The sequence below is a fragment of the Ambystoma mexicanum genome, chromosome 6q (genome assembly GCF_040938575.1).
Source record: "Ambystoma mexicanum isolate Mex_15411 chromosome 6q, UKY_AmexF1_1, whole genome shotgun sequence".
NCBI classification, from domain to species: Eukaryota; Metazoa; Chordata; class Amphibia; order Caudata; family Ambystomatidae; genus Ambystoma; species Ambystoma mexicanum.
The window spans coordinates 1,403,246,214-1,403,261,810 of NC_090937.1; the positions used below are offsets into that span (position 1 = coordinate 1,403,246,214).

The 15,597-nt window shown below is 42.6% G+C and overlaps 1 protein-coding gene across 4 annotated transcripts in view; it reads right to left on the reverse strand.

Moving 5' to 3' along the window:
• The window catches only part of HTT (huntingtin), a 2,905,635-nt gene that overhangs the window by 2,412,759 nt on the left and 477,279 nt on the right, over positions 1–15,597 (reverse strand). For 2 of the 4 annotated variants that reach the window (XM_069632055.1, XM_069632053.1), the window contains 2 exons: positions 11,558–11,676; positions 11,322–11,433 (listed from right to left, as the gene is read on the reverse strand). In XM_069632055.1, the coding sequence (XP_069488156.1) occupies positions 11,322–11,433; positions 11,558–11,676 (231 nt within the window). Of the gene's footprint in view, positions 1–11,321; positions 11,434–11,557; positions 11,680–15,597 lie in introns of all 4 variants that reach the window. The other 2 variants (XM_069632052.1, XM_069632054.1) reach the window with 1 other exon arrangement.

The following is a 15,597-nucleotide window of genomic DNA, read 5'->3' on the forward strand; positions in this document are numbered from 1 at the left end:
TCTATTCAGGGACAAGGACATTTTTTAGTTTTGGCTATGAAGCCATTCATAATTTTCTCATTCCCTCCTGATCACGCCCTTAAGTGTTTTAAGTGGGAATGGCGTTTCCGTCCACAGAAGCAAGCGAAAAATTGTTGTGACCTAGCTCGAACAATGTCCCTTGGGAGTCGACTCTGCAGCTATGGCACACAAGGTACGAGTACGTAGGGGAGTAAGCGCATGCAAGTGTGCCTCATGCAACAATTAAATCATGCTGTTCTGACATCCCAACTCCACTCCATTACTGAAACCAGACTGCTACTTGGCTCTCTCTCTCACAACTCATACCAGACTACTACAACTGCAATACCACCCACCAACTCAGATCAGAAGATAAAACCGCTCTTTTCCCAATAGGGCTTAGTCAAACTCCTAAGTTTCTGCACCACCATTATAGCCGGAAGCAGCGAGACAGCAAAACCCCATGCAGATTTTAGGTGGCGACTTTCCACACAAGGACAGATTAACAATACGTATAATGAAAACCAAAGGGGAAAAAGCTTAAGGTTGTCCGCTATGCCACCAATTGAAAAAATATGGATGGAGCGACATGTGGCAAGTGGCCAATGGAGACGAGAGAATACACCATCTATTCCTAGGTCCATAAAAGCTACTCAAGAATAGACCTCATATACTGGTGTAGGAACATAACAATTGCCTACTGGTGAGCAAGAGGGTGGTGTCCCTTACATGATCTGACCATGAGCTCGTACCTATCCGAGTAAACTGGCCGGCGGATGCTAGAAGAGAAGGGTACTGGCAATATAATGACCTACTGGTGTGCAAACCAATCTTCAAATACTCACTGGAAGGGGAAACCGAGGCCTATTTTGAAATGAGTGAGAGGGCGAGAATAGAATCTCAGCAGCTTTGCTGGCAACATTCTTCTATCACCCACCCAATGTCCTCCCACTCAGTACTACTATGAAAAAGAGAAGAGTATGGGAAGTTATCAGGATACAAAGTCAAAGAAAAGTAATGCTTACTACGTTTAGGCCCCAGTGAGCAGGGTACACAAAAAAGGGTTTTACGTGTTTCCTTTCAAAATATGCGAAACCGACTTGAAATACTTGGGAGTCTGATTGGAAAGGGATGCCAAAACATTATTTAATCTCAATTTTCACCCCTATGGAAACACTTAAAAGATGATATTAAGAGATTTAGGGCCTCATCACGAGTTGGGCGGTAGCGCCGGTGCTAATAGCCCTACCGCCAAACCCCCGGCGCTATTAGTGCTGGATGACTGGTTTGGCGGAAGGGTTATTGCCCATTCCCCATTGGGCCCATTCGGGAATAACTCATTCCCCATTGGGGACAATGGGGAAAATTTGTGCTATTACCGCCGGTGGTAATCGTGCCGAAAATCAGCAAATTTGCTGCGGATTTCCCCCCCAGCTTAGAGCATCTTTTGACCACGTTGTATATTTCTTTGTGGATCACATCTGTGAGTAATTCAAAGGAGTTTTGTCTGCTGTGTTCCCTATTTTCAGTAGCAGCTTGCGACACTCATTTATTTCTCCAGAACTAAAACAGCCATTAATTTTTTGTTTATTCAGCCGTTCCGTCGAACATTCATTCTTGCCATGCCTTTGATTTGAATGATGGTGCCCCGTCATTGTCAGGGCTAGAGTCAGGGGCAAGTGGTCCCATCTCCCTTCTATCCTCCACCCCAAATTCCACTACCGCCAATGAAACACTTGTGTATGGGCGCGCTATAAATGCCATATCATATCACCCGGTTGAAAAGGTGGCCTTCAATGAACATATAGTCTATAATGAAAGAGTACTGACTTCTCGCAAATGTTCTGAGGAGGAGGATCATCGCCTGCAGTCCTACCATTTAATTTAACAAAAAATTGTCACTAAGTAATTTTACTAGCTCTCTGCCGCTGTTATCAGGGGTATTAAATGCGGTGTTCCTCGCGGGTATGCCACAGGCCCCTTGCCTTAATCTACTCTCCAGATTATTAATCGTGGGTTGACCATGCTTGGCATTCTAGTTTCCCACCATAATTACATTTCCTAGGTCAGCTCCTTGTGTGAAATCATTGAGGCCTGCTCTCATCTATGCCAGGGCCTCCTCCCCCTCCCCATCTTTGGGGGCACATAGACATTAAAACAGATTTGGCTTAAACATCTTTTCCCCGTCCCGCCCTTCAAGACACACTGTCACTGAGAATTTCCCATTAGACTGGTCTTACTTACAACAGTCGTCTCATTTAGCAAACCCATCTGAGACCGGCTCCTCTGTGCGCCACTCCTTGTGGACGACCTTGGACGAAGTGGCCTGATCTCTTCAAACCAGAGATCGTGAATGTGGCACACTGCATGTTTTACATCCAGAAAAAACTTTGATCCCTTTCCAGGCTAGGGCTTCTGCACTGTAATACACAAACCCAAAACTGCGCATTAAAATAAAAGCGGACCCTACACCTAAAAAATATAATTTTTGGAATCCTAGAAATTCTATGAACTTCTACTCCCATAAATCTCTAAGTACAGAGACGATGAAGAAGGAGCTGGTGCAGATTGAAAGAAACAACAAGTTGAACATGCAGACTAGTTGTTTTTGTGGATCCTGAGTGCGCAGGACATTTAAAGATGGTATCCGCACGCCAGAGAAAAGCAGAGCCAGCGAGGAAAGCAGAGCCAGAGAAGGAAGTAGTACGCGAGAGGACTGTGCTGGCGGAAATCGAGTAGGCAGGCATTCCCAGACAGAGTCTTGCCACTGTGAGAGCAGCTTACTGACGAGTTACAAGGCAAGGCAAGGCGCTGCAGGTATAGTGGAAGGACCGTCGGAGCACCGGGAGCAACCTGAGATAGGGTTGTGCCAAGAAGCAGCAGCCTTTGGTCCCGGTTATGGAGAGAAGCTGGTGGCAAAAATCAGAGCTGCTGGGAACGCTGAATGAGGGTCTGCAGTGCGAGGGAAGCCATCCCAGAGAGTTAGCTTCATCGCAGCAACACGCCACGGATTGGGAACGCTGCAAGACACCAGTATGTCTGCCCAATGCCATTGGGGACCTCGGAGTGTACCGAGAGGCATGTAAACAAATACAAATATTTGAATACCGAACAAGTAAATGCAAAGACAGAACTTGAACAAGTCCCCATATAGGAGATGTCAATATGGGGAAAGTTGGAACAAGTAGTACCTCAAGCCAATGAAGGGGAAGCAGAGTGACGTAATACAATGATGCTATATTAAACGACAGGGAAACAGAAGTAGTCCTGGTGAAAGAAGCACTTCAGGCAGTGAACATTTCTTGGGGGTGGGGGTGGAGGTTGGGGGGGGGAAGATACCTGGCATAGAAGTATACCAGGGGATCTGCAAGCCCGCAGAAAGGGATTCCGGGCAGGTGAGTATACCAGGAGGTCCACTAAAATCACAGAAAGAAACGTACTTACTTTGCAAAATACATGGTAGACAAGTATACCAGAAACTCTAGGAAAGCAGTCATTTGAAGCTGTGAAGTTAAACCAAGATCCTTTTTATGTTGAGACCAAAAAACCTGACAGAGGGGTATACCCAGAGACCTGAAGAGCTCATAGAAGGATTCCTGACGAACAAGCGCACGAGGTGATCCGCCAAGATACAAAAGAGGTTAAAGAGAACCATATATGGAGGATCTCATTGAATAAGATCATTTGTGTGAACTCTGTGCACAGAACATCTAGGCTGAGCTAAATGGTATGGCACATAGTTTGCACAGGAGCTTTCTGAGCTTGGTATAAAGAACCAAAGTAATGGTTGTTTGAAAGAGACACTTGCCATCCCACCAAAGTAACCAGGGGAAGGGGACCACCCCCTGGATCCAAAGGGTTTTCCTAGGAAAATACTGTTGGATGTATCTACTTGCTTTAATTGTGAACACTTTTTGCCAAACATAAGTCTGAGACATTTCATTCCACCCCAACTTGTTTACTTTTAGTGTGAGGGTCAGATTAGTATGATTTGGACACAAAGACATCATATTTGTTTTTTGACAACTAGACACAGACTGATCTTTAGTTTTAGATGCCTAGGTAGGGAAACTATTTAGGATAGGGACAGTGAGGTCTTTTAACCAACCCCTATTATTTGAATCAAGATGTCCGATAATAGAAATATCCCAACTTTGTGTCCGCCTCTCATTTCTAACCACTCACACTTCCCAGACCTGGGACAATACTACCTTAGGACATTGTACAATCACCTTAGATTTTCAAAAGAAAGGAATAGGTGACGCTAGAAAAAGCAATGGTGCACCCAGTCACGGTCAGAGTGGTTGTGGATCTAGATAACACCTGCTAAAGAGAGTTGGTTTGCACCCAACGTTAGGTCCTTTGTAAGAAGTTTGGAGGGTAAACAGAGGGGCTGTACATATGGCCATGCCTTCTAAGCTCCCTGTGGAACCCTCCCTTCCAGAAAGACGAGAGTCCTGAGAGATGCCAGTGTGGTGGAAAAAATAAAATCATGCCCTACATTTACGTACCGCTCTGTTCCACACTTGTGAAACCTCAGCCACATACGGCTGCCATATTAAACTGTGCCATACTACCTATAACAGCTTTACCCCATGTCCTTCTGTGCATGTTATGAGAATTTATATATCGCAAACCATCATCAACTAGGGCCTTATGGCGCTAAAAGAAAGACCGAGAAAAGCAGCAATGCGAATAAACAAAAAAATCTGGCAGAAAAATTAAGATTTTTAACAGCATACAGGAATGAAAGATGGTTACAAAGATGGAGGGAAACCGTTCCACAGCAAAGCGGTGGCTACAGAAAAGAACACCCCCTGCCCCCAGACGGGAGTGCTTAAAATGTGGCACAATAATTAAGCAGGCTGTAGCAGAACGCAAACAGGAGCGAATATACTGTTTGAACTTAGATTGTAGGTATTCCAGGCCAGTATTGTAAAAATCCCACTGGACCAGGCACAGTGCCTTAAACTGTACGTGCTTGGCGACTGAAAGTCAATGGAAAGAGCGAAGAACGGCTGACATAGAGGAGAGCCGAGACGGCCCAACGGCGCCACGGGCCGCCGTTTTTTTTCCACAATTTGTAGGCGCTGAAGGTTACACGCCGGTTGCCCAAGATAAATGGCGTTGCAATAATCGATAGAGCCAGAGACCAAAGACAAGACAGCCAAAGAACGAAGGTGCAGCAAAAGATATGAGAGAACCTTAAGCAGGATGCAATGTCCCAACTGAAATGTCCTAACTGAAATGTATTCCAGATATGCTGCAAGGAGCAGCCCTCTTCACAGTTTGCCGGCTTCTTAAATATTTCCCAATTGGCAGAGACAAGCATGTTTTAGGTCACTACCTTGCCAGGTGAGATGGCTTCAGTGCAGAGAATTGGCAACATTAGGGGGACCAGGCACAGTCTGAGCCATGTTGGAAATGTAGTCCTAGTAGACAACGCAGACTTGCTAGAAATTGATCTGAAAAGGACTACTGCATGTGGCAAAGTTTACTCGCCAAGGTATGAGAACCCTCCAATACTTGAAGACCATATTATGAGAATCATGTATTACAGGTTGAAACCACCTGAAACATTGTAGACTGTTGCCATTGTAAGATGCAAGATCCACCACTTCCATGGAAGGCACGCGTGAGTTGGCCATATATATATAAACCATGTCAGCCCTGTGCTGTATACAGTTCGACTGTTAGTTTTGTAACCAGTCTTGTGGATTGCTTGTTTGCCGTTTTGCTGACTGCCATGAAAGCCACTACCTACCGACAAGTGGATTGAGTCTGTGGTGAACTTGTCATGACATCAGCAATGGTGGGTGCTAGAACCCTCAGACTCTGGCAAGAAACATGCCCACAGTATCAAATGCTTTATCCTCTTTGCCTGAGGGACTGACACTAGAGGACGTTGCTGATGCAGGTGTGTTCCTAACTTGTGCAATGATCAGGGTACACTGTGCTGCTGGGTTTGTTACTAGTCAAAGTATGCAATCTCAATTCTGAATTTTGCATAGAGATGTCTTTTTCGTTTGAGGCACAGAATGTGGGATAGCCCATATTATCTGAGCTTTTATGAGGACTGCTTGAAACAGTAATAATCTTTAATACCATTTTCTAGAGAGGATTGCCGCCAGAACGCCTGCTTCCACTGGGTCTGGTGCAGGTGTTTGTCGCTCTAAGAAATTCATGACTCTTGGCGTACACCAATAAAATGCTTTAATGGACGGTGGGAATTCACTCTTAAGATTATGTGGGCTCGAAACCCTGCCAATGGAGTGTCTGGGGGCACTGTGGAAAATACCAATTAAATAACAAATAAATGTCTGAGCCAATAAGTAGGTGGTGTGGATTACAAAGAGAAACCACTTCCTTTATTAATTTATATATATTTCTTCTTTTTAGGTCTGCTGGTAAAGGATATGTCTTCTTCTTTCTTTCCGGTTTCCCTCCTGGATCAGGATTCCTTTCAAAGATAAATTCAGGTAAGTGTTGCTATTGTTCTTTAATGTCTCTTTCCTTTTCCCTGTTCTTTTCTCTTTTTTGGTTACTTTCTCTTTGCTTGAACAGTCTCTATATACATTTCTCCTTTCTCCTCATCCTTTCTCTGGCCTTCTTTATTCCTGGTCTTCTTCCATTCTTTATTTCTTAAACCACTCGGTGAGTCTTGTGTATGATATATTAGTTTGATTCCTTCTCTCAATAACCTTTTAATTTCTGTAGGAATATCCTTTTAAGTTCTGGACAGCTTCCTTTGTTACCAGTGACGACATTTGAACAGCATCTATATAAGTGGCAACTTTTTATTTGAGGTTATTAACTTGACTCTGTGCTAGTCACCACTCTAAGCATTTCCTTTTCCTCCAGTAACTGTTGGTCCTGCAGTACCTTGGATTACATATATTTCTCTGGCGCAACAGCACTTCCACAGTACGCTTCAAACAAAGACAACGGTCGTTTTCATATAATAAACTTCGTTATTTATAGACGCGACGGCGTCAGTTTCACTAAAGTCTATGTAGCGACAATGATCGCTTTCTCTTAGGAACTTCGTTATCTTTAGACGCAACGGCATCAGTTTCACTAAAGTCTATGTAGCGACAACGATCGCTGAGCCACGACCAACCTTCACTCAGGAAAGTTCTATACGTCTCGCTCAGAGAAAACGGGACGACGTACCTTGTAACAAAAGCCTTGGTCGGCCCTTTTGATGTTAGCGATTCCTTTCGTTTCACTCGCGTATACAAACGCGTTGCTTAAGAACAGTTCTCTTCGCTTCAGGACTGGGATTGACAGCAGACTGATTTCTTGTGGCGGCAACGGCTGTCTCGTATGTATCTTGCTCTTTCTCAACGAGCGGAACGGCACAACAGATCATTAGCTTGTTATGACGAAACAATCACCCTGCTTTTCTTGTGATACAAAGTCTCTGTCTCAGGCGGTTCAGTGTTGATAGGTTGGCAGCTGAAACTTGTCAAAACTCCTTCAGTAAAAACCTCTAGTAAGCCCAACTATAACTGTTGTTCTCTGGCTCTGTTTCAACGATTCCTGTTCCCTAGGCAACCAAGAGCAAAGGCAAGCATTAGAGGAAAGTCCATACATGCAGGACTTCCTGGATTTGTAACCTAGGCATTTCTACCATTATGTCTGTAATTTCCAGGCAAACAAGTATCTACATTGTCACAAGCACTTGTTCTCTTTTGTGCAAGGGTCGGAAGGGATCTTGGTGTGTTCCTTCATCCTCATCTACAGTTGATGTGAAGTTCAATGAGAGTTATTTCCAGTGCTTAGCCATTGTGGCTAAAGGGGGCGCGGGGCAATGCATTTGTGGACTGGGTTTGCAGTACTGTGTCTGCAGGAGAGAGCTGGGCACAGGTTGTGCTGGCAGTGGAGCTCTTTCTGTGGACCTTTACTGACGTAACTGTGAGGGGTTAGTAATCTTAGGTCATGATGGATTTCTAGAACCTGGCCTGATGGACAGACTTTAGGAGGTTACACTAGTTCTAGTGAACAAGGGAAATGAGAGGTTAGCTAAAACCCAATCAAGGTAAACATGGAGAGCTGTGGAGGCTTATTCTCAGGAGAGAATGAGTAGGGTCAAGGGCCCTTCAATACGTCCACACCATATAGCACACAATTCAATTTGGACATTAAGTATAAAACATACAGTTTATTATATGCCTTTGGACAGACTGAAAAAAGAATCTAACAGGTAGTATGGTCACACAATACTCTATGAAACCAATATAAACAATCACCACAGTTCAAATATGCATTAAAATAACTTATTCAGCAAAGCAGGTAAGAAGAGAGACTACCCTATATAATAATAATAATTTGGCATTTTATATAGCGCTACGAACCATCAGGTATCTGAGCGCTGCTTATTATTACCCACGGTGTATGGTGCTCATTTATCGACCTCAGAAGGATGAAAGGCTGAGTTTGGCCTTGCCAGGATTCGAACCTGCGCTAGCAAGCTCTGCACGGGTGTCAAAGCGAGCGCTCTACTCGCTGTGCCACTTGACCGGCTATATGATGGATTCAGGTCACAAGTGAATTCCCTATAACTCAAGCAGGCCAAACCCTAAGAAGAATTGGGCCTTGTGCCAAAAAGTCCTAGGAGCCACAATGTTTCTCCCCGCATGGAGACTCTGCAGGTAAGTTTGCAATTCATTTGCGTTGATGTTCGTTCAAAGAAGTTCAACAATTTTACTCAAGTACGTAAATGTGTTATATTTCAGATTACTCAACCTAGGTTCAACGACCAAAAGGTGAGTGTAATGGAATGCAGGAGACAAAGGGACTTGTTCCCAATGTTATCCTATGGAGGACAGTGCATTTACTTACCCCCCTGACTTTGATGTTCCCAGATTACTTCGTAGATCGTCTGGGGGTGACTGGGGGCTTGATCTTCACCATTGGTTCCAGTGAGTGATGGCCAGGAGTTGAGGATTCAAGAATTCCTATTGTCGAGTGCAAATGCAAATTTCAGCCTCTGGCGATGAAGAAATGCATGAAACACTTATACAGGGCTCTTCAGAGGTTGGAGAAAGGCGAGTTCCAGGGACTCTCTCCACACACAGGCGACAACAGGCGTCCTACCAGTCGTGGTCAGAGAAGCTGCTCTAGGACAGGATCACTTGAAGCTGGGATGCTTAAATTTGAGAACAAAAGCTACCTGTAGCACGAGTTGGCAACCACCTCCGTTCCGGGGTTGGACGCGGAATGGTGAGGCTTCTGGCAAGGTAGCCCACGAGAGAGCTGGTCAGTAGACAGGGCAGCCCATGGACACTTCCAAAGTTTCAGAAGTGCAGGATCCTTGAGAAGGCATCAAGACTACTTGGTCCCACTAGTCCAAGGGCTGAAGGACCGCTCAGGGTTTTCGGAGATCAGGTAGTCGCACCTGGCTGGACAAAGGAAGGGATGCAGGGATACTTCAGGAGTAATCAGCAGGCTGCTTTTCTTCGAGGGATTCCTGGCTCCAATGATGATCATAAGAAATGGCTGCAGAAGTCCTCTCCATAAACAAAATCTGAGCTGGAAAGTCCAAGCCCATCAATGGTAAGGATCTGCACCATTCAAACCACCAGTTGTTTTTCAAAGCAGGGACAATTATAGGTTTGACATTTGTGCGCGACCGACACACACATAAACAAACGCACACCAAACGCACACCAAACAAAGGCACACCAAACAAAGGCACACCAAACAAACGCACACAAGCCTTTAGGCAGGCAGGTGCATGACCTTATAAGAGATTTCCTCATCTGGAAAAACAGCAAGAAGGCCTAATAATATGGGCCAAGAAGGAAGTGAAAATGTTGTGCCACAGCCATTTTATGGCATTAGCCACGTGTAGTAGCCATATGTGGTACATGCCAATGTGCACACTAAACATAATGCAAAAAATGTAAAAATGTATCTGCTGCTACAGGCATTAAAAGTAACCAAAAGGTGAAGTATAAAAAGCTAGGGTGATAGAAATGAATCCTCATTCCACTGGATTTTAAGATGTGCGCAATGTTGAAAAGTACAAGAATTCCAAATGAAAAACAGTTTCCCAGTACTGATAGTCTGAAGGACTGATCAGTTTCCCCCATAACAATGCGCAAATGGCAAGGGACGTGAAGTTGAAGGCTTTACTTCTCCTCAAGAAGAAAGATCAGGTTTAAAAACAGAGCAAAAGGAATGGGGGTCCATAGGATCTATGGAGAGAAAGTTGCAAAAAGAGAAATCTTTCCTAACAACCATAACCAGATTGGAGGTCCGTCTGACACCTCAGCTTGAGGGTCTGTAAAGACCTAATAAAGCAGTTCCTCTAGATTTCCCAGTACTATAACAAGGCGGGTACGGCGAAGCTTTCAATAAAGTTGAGGATTCACAACACCTCTCGATCTGTTGAGTCTACAGGAACAAGTAACCATGCTGGAGTACACATGAAAATAAGGTTTTCTTACCAGTCTATGGAGGAGTGAATCCTCGAAATCTTTGGGAGATTACTATTGGAAAATCCTGTGCTATTCACAAAGCCTGGAATCAAGAACCCTTGTCAAAATGCACAGCTAGGCCAAAATCAATCCTGTCCCAGGAACTGTAGGCCAAATAGTTCAAATCAAAATCCCTGTATGCTTTGACACACAATAGTAAGTGTTAAAACTCCAATAACCAAGGCACAGTCAAGAAGGAGGAAAGGAAATAATTCCAATTGAAAATGCATGCAGAAATGTTGTAGTTGAGACCCAAAAAACGCCCTGAGGTTTTTAGGCATTGTTTTAAAACGAGCGCAAAACTGAAAAAAGAAAGCGCAAACCTTGAATAACTGGTCAGCAGCATAAAAGGCACACTGGCTGGCAGACTCCCTTTTATTCTGTGAGACCTATTAAAAAAGGACTTGTACGGAGAAACCTTTTTGTTGTAATTTCAATGGTTTTAAGATATGTGATCAAAGGTAATTTACATCACTTTATGGAGAATTCTTGTTAGGAGTTGCATAGAAAAATGTGTTTTTTTCTAATTTAACAGGAGGTTACAAAACATTCTCTATCTCCCGCACATCTTTCACCCATTTCATTGATTTGAAAACCCTATTCTTTTTACCCTCATTGCCCATCTCTTTAAACTTGAACCTACCTTTTTTCAACCAAGTCTCTCATTCCCAAGGAAGAAAAGAATCATCTCAAAGGAGTAACAAAAGAGGATCTGTCCATTTTTGTTGTTACTCTGACTCATCCCTTTTGTAAAAGGAATATTACATGGTGCACTGCAATGAATGTTGAAAAGCCACATTAGGCCTGGTTTGATTTCAACATAATATTTTAACGTACCACCTTTCTGTCCAGTAAGTAGAAATGAAGCTGATAAGAGACGCACACAGTGAATCAGAGGAGCAGCATTCCCATCTGTAAAGTGGCCAATATCACCTTTAATTCTGGAAGGCTAAGAACAAAAATAAGGGGAATTCCATGTGAGAATTCATATTTGTATGGATAATGAAATTCAATTTCAAATACATCATCAGGTTTAAATACTGTTTTTAAAGATTGTATTTATTCAGGCTGACCTTGTTTTCTAGTTCTCCAGGATCCAGACCTTCCTCCTTGTTTATAAACCGGTCCACACTGCCATCAGAGGACTGCCTGCTATGGCCCATGCTTTTCAATAAATGTGTTTGTTTCAGTGCTTCTAGGAAAAAGAAAAAAAACAGCCACGGTTTAATGAGGTTAATTTATCGAAATATAAAGAATTATTGAGCTCTAAAGTTTGAACAATTAAAGCACACACAAATCTAGAGTGCATTTGCTGGGCATTAGACAAGGTATAAAGTTTGAATTGGCACAATGAATGATTTGTGGGCTTCAATGCCAAAAATAATGTTTTATAGTTGCAGAGAAAACGGTGGGAGGAGTTTGATGCAAATTATACAGAATATTGATTAGCCCAATTTACAACCAAGCAAATAAATTGGTGTTGTAATTAGCGACATTCTCACTATCAAACGAACATCTAGAAAATCTATTCCACTTATAACATTTTGAGGAAAGGAACATCGGGAGATTCATTTTGTGAAAGAATAGTAATACATTGTTCGAAAAGGTGACATGATGAGGCAATTCACAAAGAATGTGTTCTGTTGTAAACTGAATTATGTGAAAGAAAAATTTGCTAAAAAATCCCAAATGTGCAATGTGTGTGCATAATCTCACGCAGGGAGAACATTTATTCTTATTACACACACAATCCGACAAATATCAAGGTGTGGAATATAAAAAGAAAACGTTACTTAGATGTAATCCTAGTTCTCTGAAGTGGGAATCTTTAAAACAATTCATGTACATAGATATTTTCTAAGTTAATGATGGATCTCTGAAAACAATAATAGAAAGAAGACTTCTCTTCTTGCAAATTGCACATTTTTAGAAGCATAACAGCATAACAATTTATTTTCAAACGGAAAGAACAACCAACATTCCTACACTTGCACAAAGAAAAAAGGGAAAACAGTAAGATTAATAGGATGGCCTGAAAATATTTAAGTAGAAAATTGCCACTTTAAGGCAGTTCCAGGTCATGTTGATAAAGCATTAAGGAACAATTGAGTATTTTTATACCATATTGCTACTTCCGGATCCCTCATTGAGAGGCAGTGGCAGGATAGATAGCACCACAAGATAAGAATCAAGAATTGGCAAAGCAAACCGCTATGGCTTTTAAATATATGTGGATCCACATTTTCGAGACACTGCCATAGTGGCACCACCTGGCTTTGAGATAGCAACAGATGGCAAATAATACTAGTACCTGGGCATATTATAGTAGTGATTGTAAAATGCCTATATAATGCATAAGCAAGAGGCAACAAACATGGCTTTGGCAATGCTTCTATTAAAATGAATTCAGTGCAGAACACTACTTTTAAAATCAGGTAGCTGAAAGTACACTAGGTTAGGACAATTTTATTACATCAGGAGTCGGTCTGACGGGTCTATATTAATTCATGGAAATTACAGGGAAAGCCATAGATTTTTGGCACAAAAATGCTTACAACAATTTGTTTTAAAAATTGATGTTCTTGAGTTTATCAGGAAACCAACACTACTAACTTTCGTCTAGCAAAACAAAAATTCAAAACATCACTTAAAGTAAGCAATTCCCTCATTGATTTGCAGAGTGGAGGGCAGCGTCCTTACAAATGGGTGAGAGAATGTGGATATAAAACCAGAAGATGCAAGGGAAGTAGAAACATGAGCCAGGGACAAGGACAGTAGAGAATGATAAAGGTAGTGGAGGAAGTGCTAAGTTTAGGATAATGGGGTGAGAGATTAGTGCCATGGAGTTGTTGTAGAGAGGAAGGGGGAGAGGAGAACATGGAGAACAGAGAGATATGGTTGCGTAGAATACTATTAAAGTGGTTCTTCAGAAAGAGAAGCTAGGAGGTTGGATTAAAAAAGTGAGAGTCAGTAGTGCGGAGAGGAAGAGGAAGATCATTCCATAGTAAGGGAGCAAGGAGAGGGAGACAGCGGAAACGAGAGGGAGCCCAAGGGATACAAGAGGTTGAAAGTAGGTGAGCAGAAGATGATCAAAGGAAGCAAGATGGATCGATAGGTGGGAGGGCAGGTCAGTGTATAGTTTAGAAGATGACCGACAGCTGGAATTTAGCCATTACCTTTCAGAAAGCTGCTTAGAAAGCACAACGTTAGAGTTCAGAGGAGGATGTGCTATGGGTAAAGAGGGGCAGGTAGTGGGTGGGAATGGCCAGTGGGATTAGCATTGCTAGGGTGGTTAATGAGTGGGTAAATAACCAAAGGAACACATGATGTGTGTGTCTTCCCAAATCACATCTCTTCCTATCCTCACTTTATATGACAACAGTTTTGGCTGATAAACAACACTTTCAGCACCATTTAATAGCCAAAACCAAAAACTGTACTGCGTGAGAAGGAGGAATACTTGCATACTTTTGTAATGGATGCTTATACCGTTTGGGAATATACCCTAGAATATGAACCAAGAAAGCATGGATCTGCTTGGGTAATGACTGACTTCCAAGTAGTAGCTTTAGAAATGGCAGTTATTGGAATGCGACTTAAAGCTACTGCTGTAGCTGCCTTTTCCCCATTTTAATGTACCCAAGCTTGCTTTGAAATGGCGTGTTAGCCTTATGCAAAGATAATGCAGCAAACTACCCACCTGGTGAGGGGCTACTTGGAATCTGAGCCCGGCTCAGATTAATCCATAATTGACAAACAATAATTTGGACTTTCTAGTTCTTTCCAGATAAACCCACAGCACCCTCTTCACATCCAGTGTATGGAGGAACCTCTCTGTTAGAGAGAAGGAGGTTAAGAAATTTTGACCAATGGGGATATCAGAAACTACTATTAGAAGGAAAGACAGGTGCAATCTGACGATCACCTTATGTGGAAAACCACTCAAGGCTCATTAAAACAGATGTCCTGTATCTCACTTACCTGGTGGATGATGTTCTATCCATCATGCAGGTCAGTTCCCATGATTTTGCAACTCTGATTTGTGCATTGGTTAAAACATAGGAGCAATCAGTATTCGTAGGACAATGTTAGAGATGTGAATAACTGGAGGATACACTTTAAGCCTTAGAAAAAAAAGACCTTCGGAAAAAAAGAAAGTCTTAACCACAAGTACAGAGAGAAACATCCAAGAGAGGGCCATTCCCTGTAAGAAGCAATAGTTGCAACATGTCTCTTTAAGGAGGAAAACCCATGAGCCAGATTAAGTCAAATTAAAGTCTCCTTTATACATTATGGGATTTATCAAGGCACTACAGGGAAAAGGTCATCCCACCCTTTCAAGTGATTGCCAATCCGAAAGCCTTCTTGCTTCTCAAAGAACTTTCATGCAATCTTGAGTGAGGGACACATGGCAGTACTGCATGTGCCCAGGAGCCATGCAGTCAAGGTGGGCAGCAATGCAATCAAATTCAGTGATTATCAGATGTGGTGGATAGTAGAGTGGTTCAACCTTGACAGGAGATCTGTCAGTAAGGCAACCTCTGATTTTTTTGTTGTTGATTTCTTTAACAGTTAAAGCAGATCCAGAAATGTTGTCATGGATAATACTGGTGTTATTAAGATCATTGCTGACAGTCAATTTCTGTATGACCTTGTTAGGCAAAGGTCCAGTAGAAAGGCATGGAGAAACGTCTAATCAATTCACAAACAAGGCATTATTATTGTACATTTTTATAGCACAGACCAAGCTCAGGAGCAATAGAGAAGGCTGTACAGGTCAGAGCAAAAGGTCTGTAGCAGGAATAAGTCATCAAGTAAACATGTATAACCAATAGTACAATATAAAGATGGGGGCATGAACAAGATGGCCAGAATCTAGGTTACACCAAGTTGTTGTTGGAAACTGAAGGAGTCATCAGACATGAAGCAGTCTGGCTATAGTTTGAGGGAATGGAAGAATCACATCAGAAGGACTGTCTCCTAGTGTTCTTCTTGCAAGCCAGTCAAGTTTGCAACCTGAAGATGGTTTTACTGCGAGAGGACCACGTGATGCCCTATGTTTTGAGTTTCATCAGGTAGGATGGAATACTTACAGTGGTGGTTCATGAAGCAC